Here is a 19425-nt window from a genome sequence, read left to right as displayed (position 1 = left end):
AGAGACTGCCGCAACTAGAACTGCAGAAATTCGACGGCAACCGACAAAAATGGCATCGATTTTGGATGCAGTTCTCGACGGCAGCGCACAACAACGACGACCTCAGCGCTGCCGAGAAATTCAATTATTTGAGCACGCTTGTCACTGGAACTGCCGCTGCAGCCATTTCCGGACTCGAGGCAACGGGAGAGTGCTATGAAGACGCGATAGATATCCTCAAGAAACGCTTCGGGGACGAGAGGATTATCGTTCAAGAACGTCTTCGAAGCCTCTTAGATCTCAGGCCAGTCTTGTCGTCTTCTGGCACCACCGAACTTCGAGACCTCTACGACGAAGTACAAGTGCATGTGAGGAGTTTCAAAGCGCTTGGAACGAGCCCCAATACATACTGCTCCATGCTACGGGAGATTCTCTTGCGAGTCCTACCATCCGACTTGGTGCTCAAGTATCATGAACTTCACAAGCCGACGACAACCGCGGTATCAACGATGCAAGCGCAAAGGGACCCACAGGACAGGACGACAAAAATCGAGAAAGAGCTGCAAGATCTTCTGAAGTTCCTCGAACATCAGCTTCATTGCAGAGAAACTCTGGCGGCGTGTGCGTCCCCAAGACCTGAAATCCCTCAACCAACTGGAGAGATGCCGCGACGAGTAAGGCATCGTACCATGTCGTCAGCAGCGTCTCTGCAAAGTGTGCTGGGGAAGCCTGATACATGTCTGTTTTGTAAGTCAACGAAGCATCGTGCCGAAGTCTGCGACGACGAAACGAATTTAACAGTCAAGCAGATTCTCGCCAAGGCCGGGCGATGCTTTCGTTGTCTCAAGCAAGGTCACCTGGCACGAGACTGCAGGGAAGACAAAAATGCGACAGATGCTCTCGACGACATGTAACATCCATGTGTGACCCGGACTTCCGGAAGAAGGCAAACGAGGCTTCTGCGACAGCAGTCAACCTCCTCTCGGAACAAGCGAGCCCTGTTATATTATTACAGTCCTTGACAGCCAAGATAGCAGCACGATGTCTTCAAGGTACTACAGGGTACTCTTCGATGGAGGGAGTCAGCGGAGCTTCATCACCATCGAAGCATCTCGCCAACTTGGCTGCCAGCTGTTACAAGAAGAAACGGTGACAGTTGGAGTTTTCGGAGGTTCCAAGACGCAAAAAACAATGAGAAGAGTCCGTGTGAGCATTTTTGAAAAAGCCACAAAGGAACCGATTATAATCGACGCTTTAGAAGTAGAGGACATCTGTAGCGAGCACATCCCCATTCCAGGTGAACAAGCTATAAGGAAAATGGAAGAAACTGGAATGGATACACGAGCACTTTGTCTAGAGGGAGACAACGGAAACTCCGTTGCGCTACTAATAGGCTCCGACTACTACTGGAATTTTGCGACTGGCAACGTGAAAGCCGTGTGCAACAAATGGAAGAACCTAAAAGCTGTGCACACTAAACTAGGATGGACTGTGCAAGGGCCAATTTCCTTCCCAAGCAACAACACTCACTGGGGCTCTTCGATTTTCGGACTTCTGGCAGCTTTCTGGCAGCCAGAGATAGCCAGAGGGTCAGCCAGCTAGTTCCGGTCGGGACAGGAAACAGCGTCTTGGTCACGTGTGTGGGAAGCCCGAGACAACCCGAAGCTGCCCCAAGATTACAAAATCGAACGCTGGGACAGCCAGCCTAAACGTAAACAAACGCCACCGCCGTGGCAGCAAACGAAACTTTGCGCCGCGTGCGCGTTGGTTTTTCTGCATTGCCCGCTTGAAAATATGTGGCTAGGTTTGCTGAAGAGCTGAAGTGATATTCTCGAGCATACGGATTTGGGATACGATCACGTACGTTCGCAAAATCGTGCGCAACTCGCCCCGTCCGCGAAAAAACAGCCAGCTGGCGCACGGCGCCACGAAAGCGACGCAAGGTGAGCTGCCGCGCCGCTAACGGCTTAACCAGCTCACGTCTGCTTAGTACGTGTAACAGTCGCTGCACAACACGACGCGAAAATCTCGCGAAAGTGATCGTGTCCCCAAAAGAGCTCGAGGATCTATCGCGTATACGTCGCACACACGCGTTGACCAGCTTGCGTTTTGTGATAACTTGAGACGTGCGGCGGTATGGGTACCACGAGTGCGTGTTATATCTAAAATAAACTTCCGTGTGACGCGTTTTGGACTCGTTTTGGCAGATGTTGCCTGAGCCTCTTTTCCAGTCCTAAGTGGCACTTCAAAAATCTCATGCACTAGCTCAGCTTTTATTTGAGCTACTAGGTGATAACCGCGTACATACTGCATGGAATTATTACTAAGAGGTGGAAAAAGACAGAGCCGACGATGAAATAAGCAACAAAAGGATGTATACATTTCTGAATTCATCTTCGTTTTTTCACATCGACGCGTCGTAGCATAACATTATACCATACCTCATGTACAGGCCCATAGATCGAGGTACACTCGCACGCCTTTCGCGACCAACGAGCATCACGCAAAAAACAACGTCGCGATCGCTTTTATTCGATCTGTGCATTTTATCAACATCGAAGACCTAGTTGAAATAGTTAAGTTCTGACGGGGTTCACGCACGCAAACATACGACGGAGCGAAATATATCGATCACAATCGTCTCAGCTAAATGGACATAAAGCACACACGACACCACAATCGAATACTACTACGAAAAATAACTCGAAAGGGTCTCCATGCGTTCGTACGAATGTGTACATAACTTTTGGTACATGTCACGACGCAGTTAAAATGGTTTAGAACGCGACAGTTCGCCGCGTTGTTCACGGAAGGAAACTTCACGGGACCATAAGAAAAGCAATAAACATTAGCTCCAAATGCTCGCCGCCACTCGTAATCGCGCCATCTCGCACGGCGGAACGGCGCCGAGCGGCCCGAGCGTAAGGACAAGCAAAGGTGTAGTCCGCAAGCGCCCGCATTGCAATCCGTCGAGTCCTCACAAAGATGGCGGCGAGCGCGTATCGTCTCTTTTCGGCGTCTGCTAGCCCGAAACCTTCCAGGGAGCTTCCACGACTAATTGTCCTGGAAGGTTCTGGCGACCCTCGGGCTCCCCGCGGGTCGCCAGAACCGTCCAACCCGAGAAAAACGAACGCCAACCGTGCACCGCGGGGGGTCGAGCAACCCGAGAAAACGAGCGCGCTCTGGCTGGCTCTGGCAGCCCGCGGGTAGCCAGAAGTGGAAAATCGAAGAGCCCCACTGTTCCACAGTCATTGTACTTCGGACATTTGTAGAAGAGGACTGTGTGTCTGACGCTCTCACAGATATTCGGGATCCGGAAAGTTTACTTGGTGGAGCTAATGAAGAAACTGCGTTGGACAACGAAATGAGGCTACAACAGTTCACTACAAATCAGACGAAAGAGGGACGGCCGCTATAATTGTCGACGCCTTAGAAGTTTGATGCGAAGGTTTGACAACGACCGCTGTCACTTGGAAAATAAGAACAAGACCATTCGTATGTACCTGGAGGAAGGACCAGCTGACAGATTCCACGCCTACAGGACACCTCGAGCATTGAACAAGAAAACCTTCGTCGGGAACCGGGTGACCAATATCCACAAGCCAACGGAGCCTTCTTGCGGCGCTTCCACCAAGGCGAAGAAACTCCTACAGACGTACAACAAGAGACATATCAGCAGAGAATCTACAACAGAGAAGACTGTGGTGGCATGAACCAAAAAGGATGTGGGATTCTTCAAGGTGGCCAAAAGACGTTGGTCAAGACGCACGAGTAGGACAACCAGAATGCGCCGCCACAACGTTTTCTCATGCTGTCAGCACGAAAACACCATTGAGACGAATTGACGCCGAATGGTTCAGTTCTCGTATGGATGTTTTACGATTCACCTCGTGCTTAATTAGATGCAAGAGAAAGCTGACAAGAGAGCCGACTTCATCAAAGGGGCTTTTGACTGAACTTCAAGAGACTGAATGCTACCCGACACATCTCAGACTAAGGCCACCTCGACAACCTGACGCGCCTTCGAGAAAGAAGGCCTATTCATATGATGACCCAGGTTAAGTTCATCTCGACAAGGGACACAAGTGTGGTAAAAGATCTGCTCCTGTTCTATTCGTCTGCCGGGCGAAGCCATAGTCAACCACCCTCTTCAAATGTTCTACCCACTGGAAGTCGAGGGATGCCATCTGTGGGGCGCGGGAAGATGTTGTAACTTCGTCTTCACCAACCTAGCAGATGAACTCTTATCATCATCGTGATTGCTCCTCACGAGCTGCGCTCGCTCGAGGGCACGAAGCCATCTTTTCTTCTTCATGTTCCATTAAAGTGTTCGTTCGGACGTGCCGTCTATTCTTCTAAACGACAGTCTGGTAGCCGGCGGACCTTGAGGTCCACCACAGACATACATTGGATAATAATTAACTTTCACCTCCTCCAGTTAATTACTTAGGTGTCATGTTTTTTTAAAGAATTTAATCTACTTTTTTTGAAGCAGTGCGCCTTCATGTCACATTTTTTGGGGGAAAGACCGACAGTCTCTGCGTATCTTAATACTTTTTCAACTTACGATAGTTTTGGGTGTCCTCTCAAAGTCATAGAATTGGGGCTCCATTGATGTATTTTGCAAGAGAGCCACTTTAAGGCATAAAATAGAAAGAGCAATGCGACAAGTTTCTCTGGTTCAAGCAGTTTCATGAACTCTCGAGTCCTTTACTGTACCGGCTTTTTTTTACCTTCCTTTCTACTTGAATACAGGCACACAGCGATCGGACTGAGCATATCAAGTAGCCCCTCCTGTGACCCACAAGACCACACTAATTCGGCCGAGGAGCCTGTCTGGACTTACGTTGAGAAGGAAGGAAGGAAGGAAGGAAGGAAGGAAGGAAGGAAGGAAGGAAAATAACTTTATTGTGTCCTGCAGAACGCGACTGGGTCGCGCACCCGGCTCAGTCCCACGTAGGGACCGGCAAGCCGAGCCTGCCGGCCACCTCGCGGGCCCGCTGGACAGCCGTGAGCTGATCATTGGGAGCGGGGCTGCGTAGAAGCGTCTCCCACTCCTCCAAGGTGAAGCTTGAGTCCATGGCTTGGCATATGCTGAGGATATGCTTTAATGTGTCTGTCTCGCCGCATGCCGAGCATAGTCCGTTCGGGAAGACGTCCGGGTATGTCTCGTGAAGATACGCAGGACTGGGATACGATTTGGTTTGGAGTAGTCGAAGGGAGACTGCTTGGGGTCTGTTGAGGTTAGGGTGCGGAGGGGGTAAACCCTTCGCGCCAAGTAAAAGAATTCAGTGATTTCGTTATACGTGTACGGCGCGTCCCTGTGGCCTGGGTGAGGGACGGGATTGGAAGCGGCGCGGTCCGTCATTCCTCGCGCGGCTCCGTTCGCGACCTCGTTGGGGTTCGCGGGAATTCCCTGTACCTCCCCAATGTGTGCGGGGAACCAGTGTAAAGAGTGAGAGGAAATGTGCTGGGAGGTTTGTAGTACACGGAGCGCTAAACGGGAGATGCACCCTATCTGGAAGGCCCTAATTGCTGCTTTTGAATCACTATACACAGTCTCTCTGCGATCATCGAGCATGGCGAGCGCAATCGCAACTTGCTCGGCCTCTTCGGGATTGGGGGTTCGCACCGCTGCACAGTTGACCACCTGACACTGCGCATTGACTCCTACGGCCGAGAAGGCATCTTGTTCCACATATTCCGCTGCATCGACGAAACTAGCATCGGTGCCGTCTCGGAGCAAACTTCCCAGGATTGCGGCGGCTCGGGCCTTGCGTCTCCCGGTGTTGTGGACCGGGTGGACGTTGCGTGGGATGTGTGCGACGTAAATATTGTTTCTGATTTCGGTGGGGATCTGGGCGTAACTCGGCTTGTGAGCGATGGGGTTGAACCCAATTTCTTCGAGTATTTTTCTGCCCGCCGGTGTACCGGAGAGCCTTAGTAGTTGGGCTCTTTCCTGAGCCTCGGCAATCACTTCAAGGGTGCTGTGAATTCCCAACTCAGGAGATCTTCGGTGTGTCCTAATAGGGAGACCGAGCGCCTTCTTGACGACTTTGCGTATGAGTGCGTTTAGCTTCTCTCGTTCGGCCCGCTGCCAATTGTGCATGGCCACTGTGTAAGTGAAATGGCATAGCACAAAGGCGTGGATCAGTCTGATTAGATTGTCTTCTTTGAGGCCTCGGTGCCTGTTGGAGATTCTTCGAATCAGTCTGAGCGCATTCTCGGTTTTAGTAACGATCTGTCTTAATGCCATGCCATTTGCACCGTTTGACTCGATGAACATGCCGAGTATGCGGATAGAGTCAACCCTGGGAACCGGAGAGCCATTGCCAGTGTGGAGCCGGATTCCACTTTCCGAAGCCGGCTTCCAATCCCGGTAGCTACCACCGCGTGGCCTCTTCTTGTACAGAAGGTGCTCAGACTTGGCCGGGGAGCATTTCAGGCCCGTTGGAAGCAGGAACTGCTCGGTGACGTAGATGGCCTCTTGCATGACCGACTCGACTTGGCCCTCACTGCCTGTGCACCAAATTGTTATATCGTCCGCGTAGATGGTATGCTTGATTCCTTCGACTTGAGAGAGTCTCTTTGATAGGCCGATGATGGCAACGTTAAATAACGTGGGCGATATGACTGATCCCTGGGGCGTGCCGCGGGATCCGAGGACGACTTCATCCGACGTGCAACTCTCGACCTTGAGGCGGGCGATTCTTCGACTCAAAAAGGATCTAATAGAGTTATAGACCCTGGGCCCGAGCTCTAGTCCCGCGATGGAGGTTAGGATAAATTGGTGGGAGATGTCGAAGGCTTTTTCGAGGTCGAGGCCGAGTATGGCTCTCGTGTCCCTCGTACTCCGATCGAGGATATGGTGCTTAATCATTTTCATGGCGTCCTGTGTCGAGAGGCGGCGCGGAAGCCAATCATATTGTGTGTGTACGCCCCAATCCCCTCGAGGTGGCGAGTGAGTCGATTCAGCAAGGCGTGCTCCGCAACCTTGCCGACGCAGGACGTCAGTGATATTGGTCTGAGGTTGTCAACACTGGGAGTCTTGCCTGGTTTGGGAATGAGGACTGTGCAGGCCGTTTTCCACTGGGGTGGGACGCGTCCGCTGCGCCAAACTTCATTGATTCTTTCCGTCAGGTACTCGATCGACCTGTCATCGAGATTCTTGAGCATCTTATTTGTGATGCCAGAGTGCTGGCAGACAGTTTGTTTTTTTCTGGACCTATGTTGGGACTGCTGGTGGACAGTTTTTGTTTTTTATGGACTTATGCTGGGACTGCTGGCAAACAGTTTCGGTTTTAGCCTTCAGCTGGTGCACAGTTCACTTTTATCACACCGCCTCATTTCTTTTGGGTGTATCTGCGTTCTCTAGACATTTAGCCTGTGTTCTTACACGTTGAGAGTACTCCTATGGTTTACAGCATTGCTTTGCTCATATAAACTTTGTGATACTGCCTTGTTGCTTTCGACTCACTTCATTCTCTTGTCATTTCGCCAGTATTGAAACACTCTTATGATTGTATGTGCAGTAATCTTTCAGGGCAATGCATTGTACTCATTGTGTGTAACAAAACATTGCAATAGCCTGAGAGGAGTATTGCACATTTGATGTGTTATCAGATGTGTTATATACCTAAAAGGAACAATGTGAGGTATGCAGCGCGCTCTCCATAGAAGACAGTACAATACACGAGGGTAGCGATGCGGGCTTGTTGGTCTGTCATGGTTCTTGGATGTGGGCGCGAAAAGACAAGGACGAAGGGAGGAAGACACACACACTGGCGCTACTGACAACAAACGTGTCTTCCTCCCTTCGTGTTTTCCTCCCTTCGTCCTTGTCTTTTCGCGCCCACATCCAAGAACCAGTACAATAGAACTTCTCTTTTATGCCGAGACACCTACACCTACTTCCAAAATCATAAATACTAAAATTTACAAAATAGTGATTCGCAACAGTGACTTTCAGGTTACAACAGTACATATAGCGAGCACTCAAGTGAGCGAAAAGTATGGTGGCCTACAGTCTGTCGAGCGTTCGTTTTTGAGAGCCATAATTAGTGCACCTCACAAGCCGCTAGACGTCATGTGGATGCGAGTTTAAGGAATGAACATCTTTTAATATGTACTGATGGGCTAGTTGGTGAGCCATGATTTTCGAATAGACAGCGCACAAAAGGGCAACAAATACGCACACATAAGACTCAAACACAAGCGCTGTCAGCGCTTGTGTTTGCGTCTTTTATGTGTGCGTATTTGTTGTCCTTTTGTGTGCTGCCTATTCGAAAAACATCTTTTAAATGTACAGAACATCCAGCCTTAATATCCATACAACGTACTGAGAGCGTGATCTGGGTGCATTTTAGATGATCTATAGTACATCCGTGAAATGTCATGTGGAGAAATGTAGATATCCAGAAGATGTACTGAATATCCCGAGACTAGCATTCTATGGATATCTAATGGACATTCATGGTTTACTGGGTAATGCAATGTGCGGCTACGCCTGCACTCGCAGAGTGCATAATTGCATTGAGCTGAAACAAAACTGATTCCCCTCCTTGCGAACTGCTTGCCCCTTAGTCAAAAAGTGGCCCTTCCCAGAGCAAGCAGCAAGTGTGCACCTTTATTCGTGCGTCCATTAAATCAAGTCACCTGCATTTCCATGGTTAAATCGCATGATCATGCAACGTCTCGCACGCACGTAGAGTCACGGGCCTAGGCTAGGTACATCTCGCTTGGAATTTCCTAGGGACAGCACCAAAAAGTGGTCTGGCAACGCGGGCATGTTTTGGTGGCTTTTTAGTCGCTCCCTTCGTCCTCGTCCTCACGCCAGGCCTTCTCACGCTTAATAAATTTGTAGTGCACCGTTCGGTTGCTCTGCTGCTGATGGTCGCGACGAAGGCAACCGTGCACCGCCGCTAGTCCATCACATGGCGCTGTCGCGCATTGGCGGTCAGGCGTAGGGCACCAATCCGCAGCACTGAGAAAGAATGAAGACCCGTGCCGATTTTTGTGTTGCCTATGCTCAAGTTATCTTTCATATTAGTGCCAGTCGCCTGCGTTCACCGCTGCTCGGTTCTAGGCAACATAGCGCAAGGCGCCGCGTCGGCGGCTACGGTGACGCGCGCTTTTCACGCCGGCGCTATAGACCAGAACACAGCGAATTCCATGCGCATCGCCATATTTGCATCGCGCGTCGCACCATCTATCGCACACGCGACGAAACAAGCGCGGGCTGCCACGCCAGCCACGCCAGCAGACGCTACACAGAGCAAACGTGAAACTCCCGAAACTCAGCCCGTCGGAGAGCGTGTTTCGCGTCTTTTCTAGCCTGGACATTTTCGCTGATTTTATTGGAACATCAAGAACATCTTGCTCATGCAAGTCCACAATGTATACAGTACGTGCTGAGTGGGCTGCGGAAGCAACCTCGTCAGATACGTGCGCTGTTACATTTGTAAAAGAACGTTCTCGCAGTAGTACGCGTGAATCGTAATTGCAGTGCAGCTCGCGAGAGAGTGAAACGATGTTTTGTGGCCCCATATTACAAGTTGTGCGCAAAGATTTGTGAAAGCTCATCATTTCACCATGCATCGCGTAATAATTAGAGTACGCGTTTTACGGGTAGTTTCGCGGAACGTAATTTTTGTTTCACGAGCGCTCTTACAATAATGCGTCTTGCTCACAAAAGCGTGCTATCAGAGAGTATAACCTGCAGTATCGTTCAGCGATGCCTTTTGGAAGCTACCTGCGCTATTTTATTCTTCTAACGATGGTGCGTTACAAGCGAAACTGTGCTACTCTTAGTTAAGCCGGTTAGCTACGCCTGCGACGTGAAGGACACTGGCGCGAGTACTGTTTTACTTACGTGCCAATATATGTATTATGTGCATCTGGGTGCCTTGTGTCCAAATAAATTTGGGGACATCACACACTGAAATGAAAACGCGAAATTCTGGCCAGCTGTTGAGGAGCACCGTGCCATTTATTACCTTTTGAAGACGAAATCTCGAAGGCGTAGATGCCACCAAAAGCACTAAAGCTTAATACTACGTTGAAAGTGGCAAAGCATGTTGATTGCTTGTGCTTGAAAGCACTACCTTGCACTAGATTTTCGTCAAAGGAAACGCTCAAAGGTATGAAGTGAAGTGCACCCCCACACAAAGCTCGCGTCTGCCTTCAACCCAGCTGCGCGTCACGCAAATTACGTTCGCAAAATGAAATAGGTGGGCATGACACTGCAGAATACGCGCAGTTAGGGTACTTACTCGCGCATTTTCACTCGGCTCCTAGTTTTTCTGCTTGAATCACAGTTATCCACTCGCGGCGAAGCTGAAAACACCGCACCGGCACTATTTCCGTGGTGCGTCGTAATCGTCGCAGACAACGCTAATATCCTCTTGTTGCGCTGCTTGTTTTGACATCCAAAGACGACGCAGTAGTGCCCAGATCAGCTCTTATACGCTGAAGCGTCGTGAACGGGTACTTTTTCGCACTTTAAGGCCTCAGAACTACAGCTTGCCCTGTTTACTCACTGACCTCCATCAGTTTGTTTACTTGGTGCAGCTCGCGCGCGCCTTGGCAGCCCCGGTCAGCCCGGCGTCTGGGTGCGAGAGTATCCGCTCGGCTCGCCAGCAGCCTGGGAGGCTATTTTGTACGCGTTCTAGCATAGAACGGGGAGGATCGAACAAAAGGACGAAAGGGAGCACACAGCCAATAGGCGAGCTCGGGAATTCAGGAATGTATCCAATGCATAAATAAATGTACAAATATTTTAAACGAACATCAATATTCAGAGGCATTGTTTTTCGTAGCTTGAAGTGGAAGAGCTAGGCGACTTTAACAATTAACTTGTGTTAATGTGTTGACATAGCGCCAGGGGGTGTCGCAGTTTCATAACCTCCTTGGTTTCATGAGACGTTCGGTAGTGGCGCTGGCGACCACGCTGTTTCATCCAGTGCTTCTAGTATGGTATTAGTGTACTTGTAAAATTCAAATGGCTCGACGATTGGAACCGTTATTCAGTTGTCGAAATGGCGCAGTACACGCACTTACTAGGTCCGCGCGTTCCCGACAATCAGAGAGTTGCTGCTCTCGTTTACGGAACAGCATTGAGAGTTGGCCGTACGAGCGGACAGGCGTCGGCTGTGGGGCGAGCTGTCCGACGCGCTGAACAGCGAGGGCCCCGTCACCAAGTCCGCCCTTCAGTCATCACCTCAAACGCATCTTCTGCCTCGGGGCTTCGTTTCTGCGTGCCACGCAGGCGACACGAAATGGCATGAACGAGAACGGAGACGCCATTTTCGCAAACTGTCTGCGCGGTAGAGATATGCGTGGGTAGCCCACTCCTCCGCTTTCGTTTCGATCCAATCCAAGTCATTTGCGGAGACTGTTTTGTATCCGTTCTATCGATAGAGCGGGGCCGGAGACCGTTCCAACGCCTCCTCTCTGTTCTATGCAGATTTTGTGGTTATTCTCACGTCTTGACCGTCAGTATAGCGTCGACCAATGCCGTTTGGCTACCCCTCCTCCTTTTGTTCGATCCTCCTCCCCGTTCTATGCTAGAACGCGTACAAAATAGCCCCCCCTGGGCGGCCTGGGCATGGGTGCGAGACAGGCGTGCTCTGGTGTATATGGCGCCGAGCGTTGCTGCGGGCGCGGCTTCTCTGTCGAGATAGCTTTTATGGCAGTCTCCGGCAAAAGGTTTAAGATTTATATCAGCGACGCCTCTGAAAACTGCCTAAATTTGCTATTACAATATGTAGTGTGTAATGAAAATTCTTTACAAAAGTACGGTCAGGAAGAGATGATTGGGAAGGCAAATCAGACAAACTAGTCAGTCGTGAACATTCATAGAGGCAGATACAAATGGCATTTCATTGCTTGAAGGGTCTTCAGTGCGATGAAAAGTTGCTGTCGACCGCGATGACTTGGCCGACTCGCCTTGGTATCGAGTCATAGAGCGCCACCACTAGCTCCGGACGTCCGCGCAGCGCTTCCCACTCTTCCTTCACGGCATGCCACAGCTGATCTGTTTTACCACCGCAAAGGCGCCGTGAGGCAAGCGTCTTCTTCAATATTCCCCAAATGTTCTCGATGGGGTTAAGATCAGCCCCGTTAGGCGGCCACGGCAGCTGACGAACGGCGTAGCGCTCCAGAAGGGCGTTCACAGTGCGTGCTTTGTGCACGGGGCTACGGTCGTGCTGGAACATGTAGCAGCCGTCCTGGAATGGCCCGTCGAGGACGTATGGAATCAAGTGGTCGACGAGAACTTCGCAGTACTTTGCCCCTGTGAACGGGCCCTCGATCCGCACAAGTGGGCCAAGGCCGTCCCGGCTAATGGCGCCCCAAACACTGACCGAGCAGCGGCCGCTGCTGAGCACGCTGTGGATGTGGCCGGGGAGATACCTGGGCTTATTAGAGTAATCATTAACATAAGCCGAATTCAAAACTTAACGCCGAGCTTTCTCACTCTGCTACCGAGAGAAAATAAAATGAAGTCTCAAATTATGACAAACACAATATTAAACTCGAATAAACACTCCGTACTCAGTACTGCGTGCACCTACGTCAAGTCATATGGAATGCAAGGGGAAAATGAGGCTGGACTGCGTTGCGTTGGTGAAATTTGTTTGTTTTTTAGCACTGACTAGTTAAGCGAACTTTACCCGGAATTTCCCTTAGCTACAAGGATGACAAGTCATATCTGCTGTTTAACGAACGCCACACACGCTGCTGTTGGTCCCAGAGTGTGCTGAAAGTTGACTCATCCGTGAAAATGACCTCCCGCCACTCCTCTGCAGTCCAGTGCTCGAACGGCCGGGCGAAGTTGAGCCGCTCTTCCCTCTGCTTTGTTGTCAGGTGCGGCTTCCGAGCGGCAACGCAGTTCATGAGGCCCGCCTGTCGCATTCTGCTTCTGATAGTCTCGCAGGAGCAACTATCCAGTGCGTCACGGATCTCCCTGGTGTTCAGAAATGGGTCAACAACAGCGGCGGCAACTATCCTTTCGTCCTCTTCCACCGTTGTAAGCCTTGGCCGCCCACTGCGTTGAGCATCAGCAATTCTACCGTGTTCGTCCCTATAGGCTCTAATAATGCGGCCCACCGAGGTTCTGCTCCGGTTGGTGCGGCGGCAGATTTCACGCTGAGGGACACCCTCGATGCAAAGCCGGACGATGCGCCTTCTCTCCCCGATCGGCACCCGAGATGGCATTTTCGCGAGGTAACGAGGCCAATGCGACTATACTCGTTTTTAAATGTTTCCTAGTCTGCCAGTGTCCAATGGCAGGACATAACCATATCTGGATAGCCGCGCCCGCAGCAATGCTCGGTGCTTTATCACGCCGGCGTGAAAACCCGCGCGTCACGGTAGCCACAGTCGCGGCGCCTTGCGCGATGTTGTCTAGGATCGAGCAGCGGCGGACGCAGGCGACAGGCGCCAATATTAAATTGAAGGCTAATATGAGCAAAACAAAAAGAATCACCACTCCTTCCACTCCGTCAAGATGGCAGAACAGCGAAGCTTTCTTAGTTGCACTGAGCATTACACAATGCAAGTCGAACTTCGCAAGCAGTTTTTATTGTGCATCTTTTGTTTAACCATTCTTTCACCTCATTTTCGCCTTTGCGTGCTTCCCGTGGTGACCACGCTTTAGGAGCGCTTTTCGGTTCTCTGAGTGTGTGTGTGTGTGTGTGTATGTGTGTGTGTGTCTGTGTGTGTGCGCGTGGTTTCGGCGGCCGCCGTTTAAACTCGGCATCTCTGGATCGCAGTATCGCAGCTCGGAGGCGAAAATGTTTGAGGCCCGTGTGCTTAGATTTAGGTGCACGTTAAAGAACCCCAGGTGGTCGAAATTTCCGGAGCCCTCCACTACGGCGTCTCTCATAATCATATCGTGGTTTTGGGACGTTAAACCCCAGATATTATTATTATTAGTATCGCAGCTCGGGGTCGGCTCTATGACGACGCGACGGTACCGTTCACGAGCCAACTGTCACTGGCGCTCGCGGTAGTCAGCTTCTTCCTCAGGAGTACGCACAACTCGTGGTCTTCCCATAGTTCTAGCTGGGATGGAATGTGCAGGGCCACTAATCCAAAGCTCTGTATATTAGGCGAGAGGCCCACCACTGCAATCGTTTTGACGTGGAAAGTTGGATCGCATGATTCCACCTTGCTCCGACGAAGGGGAGCGGATTGTTGGAACCCGTTTTCCTAACCGCGATTTCCTAGTATTCTTCCGTTGGAGCAGCGTTGTTTTGCACTCACTTCGTGTGCGCAGACACCAAGAGACTACATAAGCTGGGAATAAACGCAAACCACCGGCTTAAACATGATTCTTTCGCGGATGGGTGCAATTAATCATCGAAAACCATATAAGATTCGCGCATAAGGTAAGCATTCTCACATGGGTCACAGGGGGCGAATCTGATACGGTTTTCGACGATTGAAGACCGACAACGACGGCATCTGGTCCGCATAAAAACCTTCGCTGTAAAATCAGGACGGGTCTTCATTCCTTCTCAGTGCTGCGGATTGATGCCCTACGCCCGACCGCCAATGCGCGACAGCGCCATGTGATAGACTAGCGGCGGTGCACGGTTGCCTTCGTCGCGACCGTCAGCAGCAGAGCAACCGAACGGTGCACTACAAATTTATCAAGCGTGAGAAGGCCTGGCGTGAGGGCGAGGACGAAGTTGGGTGTACCCCGCACGCTCTCGCCGCCAGCGCGCGGTGCTAAAGTCCCTTAATAATAGAAAGTAGCGACACTCTCCTCCATATCCTCTCCAAAGTGTCCAATCCTCCTCTCCCAAGTGTCCAAACCATATCTATATCCTCTCCCAAACGGCCACCGTGCGGGCGCCGGCCCTATAACCCGGCTCGCGCCACTTTTCTATCAAGAATGCTATGTCACGATGATAACGCGCGCAACGTAGGTGACCGCGAAGTCGGGTTCGGCGAAAAGTGAAAACGTAAGAAAAAGAGAAAGAGGTTCACGCGTGTTTGCCGGGCGACGGCCCGTGAAGCGGGGAGGTGGAAGGCGGGAGAGGAGGGTGCTCGGCGTGGCGGCTCGGTTCAAAGAAAGACGGTACTTTCCCAAAAAATCCAGGGACTTTACGCGGTGCGAGGTAGCAGCGCCGCGTTGTGGCCCCGCAGCTGCTCCGGCCGCCTAAGCCGTGGACCGTTTACTTCTTTAGCCGATAGTACATCTTCTAACTACGCATAATCACGGTACACGTCACAATTATCGGAGAGATTTGATCTGGATATCTTACTGCCTGTATCCGCATTCTGTTCTGTTCTTGAAACACGTGATAATGCGTGATGCGCATTGCTGTTCCAATCAGTGCAGATGGCGCTGACTTCTTTTTGAAAAGTGCTTTTAAAGCCATGTATCAAATGTTCTCGCATTACTCTGACGAAGGCTGGTCCACCAGCCGAAAACGTTCAGGAAATCTGCTTTCAAGAAAGTTTCGTCGCCCCTTCCTTGCATATATATATATATATATATATATATATATTATATCCCAACGCCCCGTAAAAAATTCTGGCCACGCCCCTGACGCACATACAGAAATTTTGCGACATTTCAAACCACGCCTACGCCCAAGCACGGCCGGTCTGGAGGCGCCCGGAGAGAGCGCGCGCCTCCAGACCGGCCGTGGTTTTACAATAAAGGATCGGTCATGAAGAGAGCACTGCGAAGAATGTTCACAAACGAAACGTGGAGTTTCAAAGGTAACGGTGCGAGGAAGTTCTGTACGTGCGCTGCACATATGGTTGGAGAAAAGAAAGGGCGTACTTACGAAAATTGCTTGCATTATACTGGTTTGTGAACGTTTTGGCCGTGGAACAGCCTCCGTCAGCAATTTGACCAGCGCGCACGCGCATGTGTGTGTGTGTTTGCGCGTTTGTGCTTGAGTGCGTCTGTGCGTGCGTGTGTGTGTGCGCGCGTGTGTGTGTTGGACTGACCTGCAGTATCAAAATTTATGAGGCATTGATTGCACTAAGTGAAATAAATGGGATTTAGCAGGGGTTAGTGGCGCGTGAACTGCTTTAACTCGCACGGCAGTTCCATCGGCAGTGAATAATGCCTCGATAGTATTTCGACATAACTGCGTCAATGACATTTTATTGCAAACTACACTCAACAGAAATACTGTTCATGAAATATTTCCTCAATTGTATTTCGAAATAATTGCGTCAATGGCATTTTTTTGCAAAGTGCTCAAGAGAAATATTGTTTACGAATTATGTCCTCAATGCTCTTTCTATAGACATGAGTCAATGAAATATTTATGGCAAAGTGCTCAACAGAAATATTGTTCAGGAACTATTCCGTCAATGGTATTTCGATTGAAATGAGTCAGTGAAATATCTATTGCAAAGTGCTCAACAGAAATATTGTTCAGGAACTATTCCCTCAATGGTATTTCGATAGAAATGAGTCAACGACATTTTTATTGCGAACTGCTCAACAGAAATGTTGTTGACGAAGCAAGTCAATGAGCATTGCGGAATCATTGATAATCAATAAAGTCAATAATTCGATCGTACTCCGGCAATGGAAAATCAACAGCCATTTTCATAAGGGCGTGGATATCGGTTATTACTTCAAAGAGTTGAGTTTCGCATGAACGGCCGCGCTAGAAACCATGCTGACTTGGCAAGAAGTTGTTAGTAGTTAGATATGTCATAATTGCAGATGATATAATGTGCTCTAAAAGTTTACACGGTATGGTTGTTAGTGAAATTGGTCTATAGTTACAAAGCATAGAAAGGGTCACCTGATTTAAAATAGGAGTGATGTGGGCAATTTTCCAGGCATCTGGTACGCTTCCGTGCCGAATTATTTGGGAGCCTTTCATAACGCGTTCATTACCTTGGTATGAAATATTTAAATCGTCCATGACCGACTCGAGAGTCGTGAAGTTAAGGTCGGACGGAATGGGATTTTCATCTGTGAATACAAAACCGAAAAATTCATTTAGTTCCGTGTCAACACGTGATGGTGAAAGAAGTACACCGCCTTTGGGAATGGGCACTTGCGATGACAAAGAAGGTTTGGGGTTATTACCTTCCAGAATTGTTTAGTATTTTCTCTTAAAAACGTTGTTATATCATTGTTAAAAATCTTGCCTGAACCTCTGATCTCATGCACAAGACGGCATTGCCGAACGCCCTTAGTCATTACGTATCTTTCGTGCTCCCTTAGGTACTCAGCCCCGTTGTTTATCCATACCCCGATATTTGTATTTATCCACTATCTCCAGCGTGACTACCTGTATCTTATGCTCACTGCCTTTATTATCATTAAAAATCATGATTGCCGCTTTTTCCCTACTGAACTTCAAATTTAACCTATCTCCTTCATTGCCGCAGATGTCTATCAATCCCTGCAGATCTTCCGTGTTGTCGGCCATTAATACTATATCATCTGCATACATCAATGCCGGTAATGACTGTTCAACGTGTTTTCCTTGCTTGGCAAAAGAGAGGCTGAAGACGGGTCTACTCCCCTCTAATCTAGCTTCTAATCCTTGTAGATACAGCATAAATAACAGAGGTGACAAGGGACGCCCCTGTCGAAACCCGCGTTGTATCTCTATAGGTTCGGATACCTGTTTTTTCCATTTTATAACTACCCTGTTACTTTTATAGACGTCCTTTAAAAGATTAGTTATTCCATCTTCCACATCTAGTGTGTCCAGTATTCCCCACAAGTCTTCTTGAATCACACTATCGTAAGCTCCCTTGATATCTAGAAATGCCAGCCACAGGGGCCTGTGTTCTTTTTCCGCTATTTCAATACACTGCGTCAATGAGACCAGATTATCCTCCAAATTCCTTCTTTGCGGAACCCATTTTGTAGTTCCCCCAGCACCCCCTCATTCTCCACCCATGTCTGTATCTTTCCTTACGATCTGCATAACGGCCTGTAAACTACTGATGTCGCTGTTATAGGGCGGTAGTTGTTTATATCAGCTTTGTCCCCCTTTCCTTTATAGATCATGCTCATCCGGCTTAGTTTCCACCATGGGGGGCTTCACCATCCATTATTGCTTTGCTCGCTGCTTCTCTTAATGTTTGTTAGAGTTTGGATCTTATTCATTAGCATAATTGGGATGCCGTCAGGGCCTGTTGATGTGCTATTAGGAACCCTCTTCTCTGCCCTTTCCCAATCTCGTTGTCCCAGTGGAGCCACTGCGTTAATTGGTCTATCCTCATCCTTTAGGGTGCATGCATCGCTCCCTTGTTTAAATTTTTCTGCTAAGCATCCTTTCTTATAAATTCCCATTGCCTCTCCCCTTCCAGCCTAACCCCTTGAACTGTAGTTATAAACCTCTGTTCCATGCTTGTCTTAGTACTCAGAGACTGAGATGGTTCCAAAACTTTGCAGCTGCCTTTATACTTTTTGTTTACTTCCGTCATCCATTGTGCCCCCTTTCTTCTAATTTTCATTGATTTTCTTTAGAAGCACTTGTGCTTTTACGTTTTTCCTTTTTGTTAGTTATTATTATTTATTTCTATTTTGACAGAAAGTTTGTTAAACAAAGTATACTTAGCAGTATTTACTCGTTTCACAATTGTTTGTTACTTCAGTGCAAAGGAACCTTTTCTAGTGCTATCCTTCGGTATTCTTCCAAATTCTCAGCGAGCTGTGAACTTATCGAGCTTTTGTATATCTTTACATGCTAGATTTAAAGAATGTTTGGTGTGTTGCGAAAAGTTTGCTATGATTTGTTGTTTAATATTTTGTAAAACGGGTACAGAGGCCTTTTGTCAGGTATTGCTATACCTTTAGCTATGTACCTTTCTTGGTGCAATTCAAGAAAAATAAAGAATCTGAATCTGAATCTGAATCTGAACAAATTGGAAGCTTCCTTTCTGCAGCTCAAAAAGTTACCCCATTTTCTTTCGACATCTCCCTCTGTTAGCATGCCTGTGTTCTCTGGAGGCTTCCTGACGTCTTACTATGGCTCTTTACCTTCCTCACCCACCAGCTCTGGGTTTTGTGTCCTTTTCCCGGTTGATTTGACTCGTACCTTAGCAAGCTCCAACTCAAACAGTCTATTTAGATTTGTGTACGTCCACACTGTTTTAGTATCCTCGCGTGATTACTTTCTAATTCTCTTAGTTGCTATTTCTATTTGCCTTTCTGAATAAATATTACCCTGCCCCGCCACGGTGGTCTAGTGGTTATGGCGCTCGACTGCTGACCCGAAGGTCGCGGGATCGAATCCCGGCCGCGGCGGCTGCATTTTCGATGGAGGCGAAAATGTTTGAGGCCCGTGTACTTAGATTTAGGTGCACGTTAAAGAACCCCAGGTGGTCGAAATTCCGGAGCCCTCCACTACGGCGTCTCTCATAATCATATCGTGGTTTTGGGACGTTAAACCCCAGAGATTATTATATTAATAAATATTACCCTGTGGTTGCTCATATTGC

General features: G+C 49.1%; 1 protein-coding gene across 1 annotated transcript; it reads right to left on the bottom strand.

Annotated features, from left to right (window-relative positions):
* Positions 1-5086: 5086 nt before the first annotated feature.
* Positions 5087-6865, bottom strand: LOC119377021 (uncharacterized). The gene has a single exon (XM_037646656.1). The coding sequence runs from the start codon at positions 6863-6865 to the stop codon at positions 5087-5089; it is 1779 nt and encodes a 592-aa protein (XP_037502584.1).
* Between the last annotated feature and the right edge of the window lie 12560 nt (positions 6866-19425).

This window comes from Rhipicephalus sanguineus, unplaced genomic scaffold, assembly GCF_013339695.2.
Source record: "Rhipicephalus sanguineus isolate Rsan-2018 unplaced genomic scaffold, BIME_Rsan_1.4 Seq319, whole genome shotgun sequence".
Lineage (NCBI taxonomy): Eukaryota > Metazoa > Arthropoda > Arachnida > Ixodida > Ixodidae > Rhipicephalus > Rhipicephalus sanguineus.
This window is presented reverse-complemented; position numbering and strand designations above follow the sequence as displayed.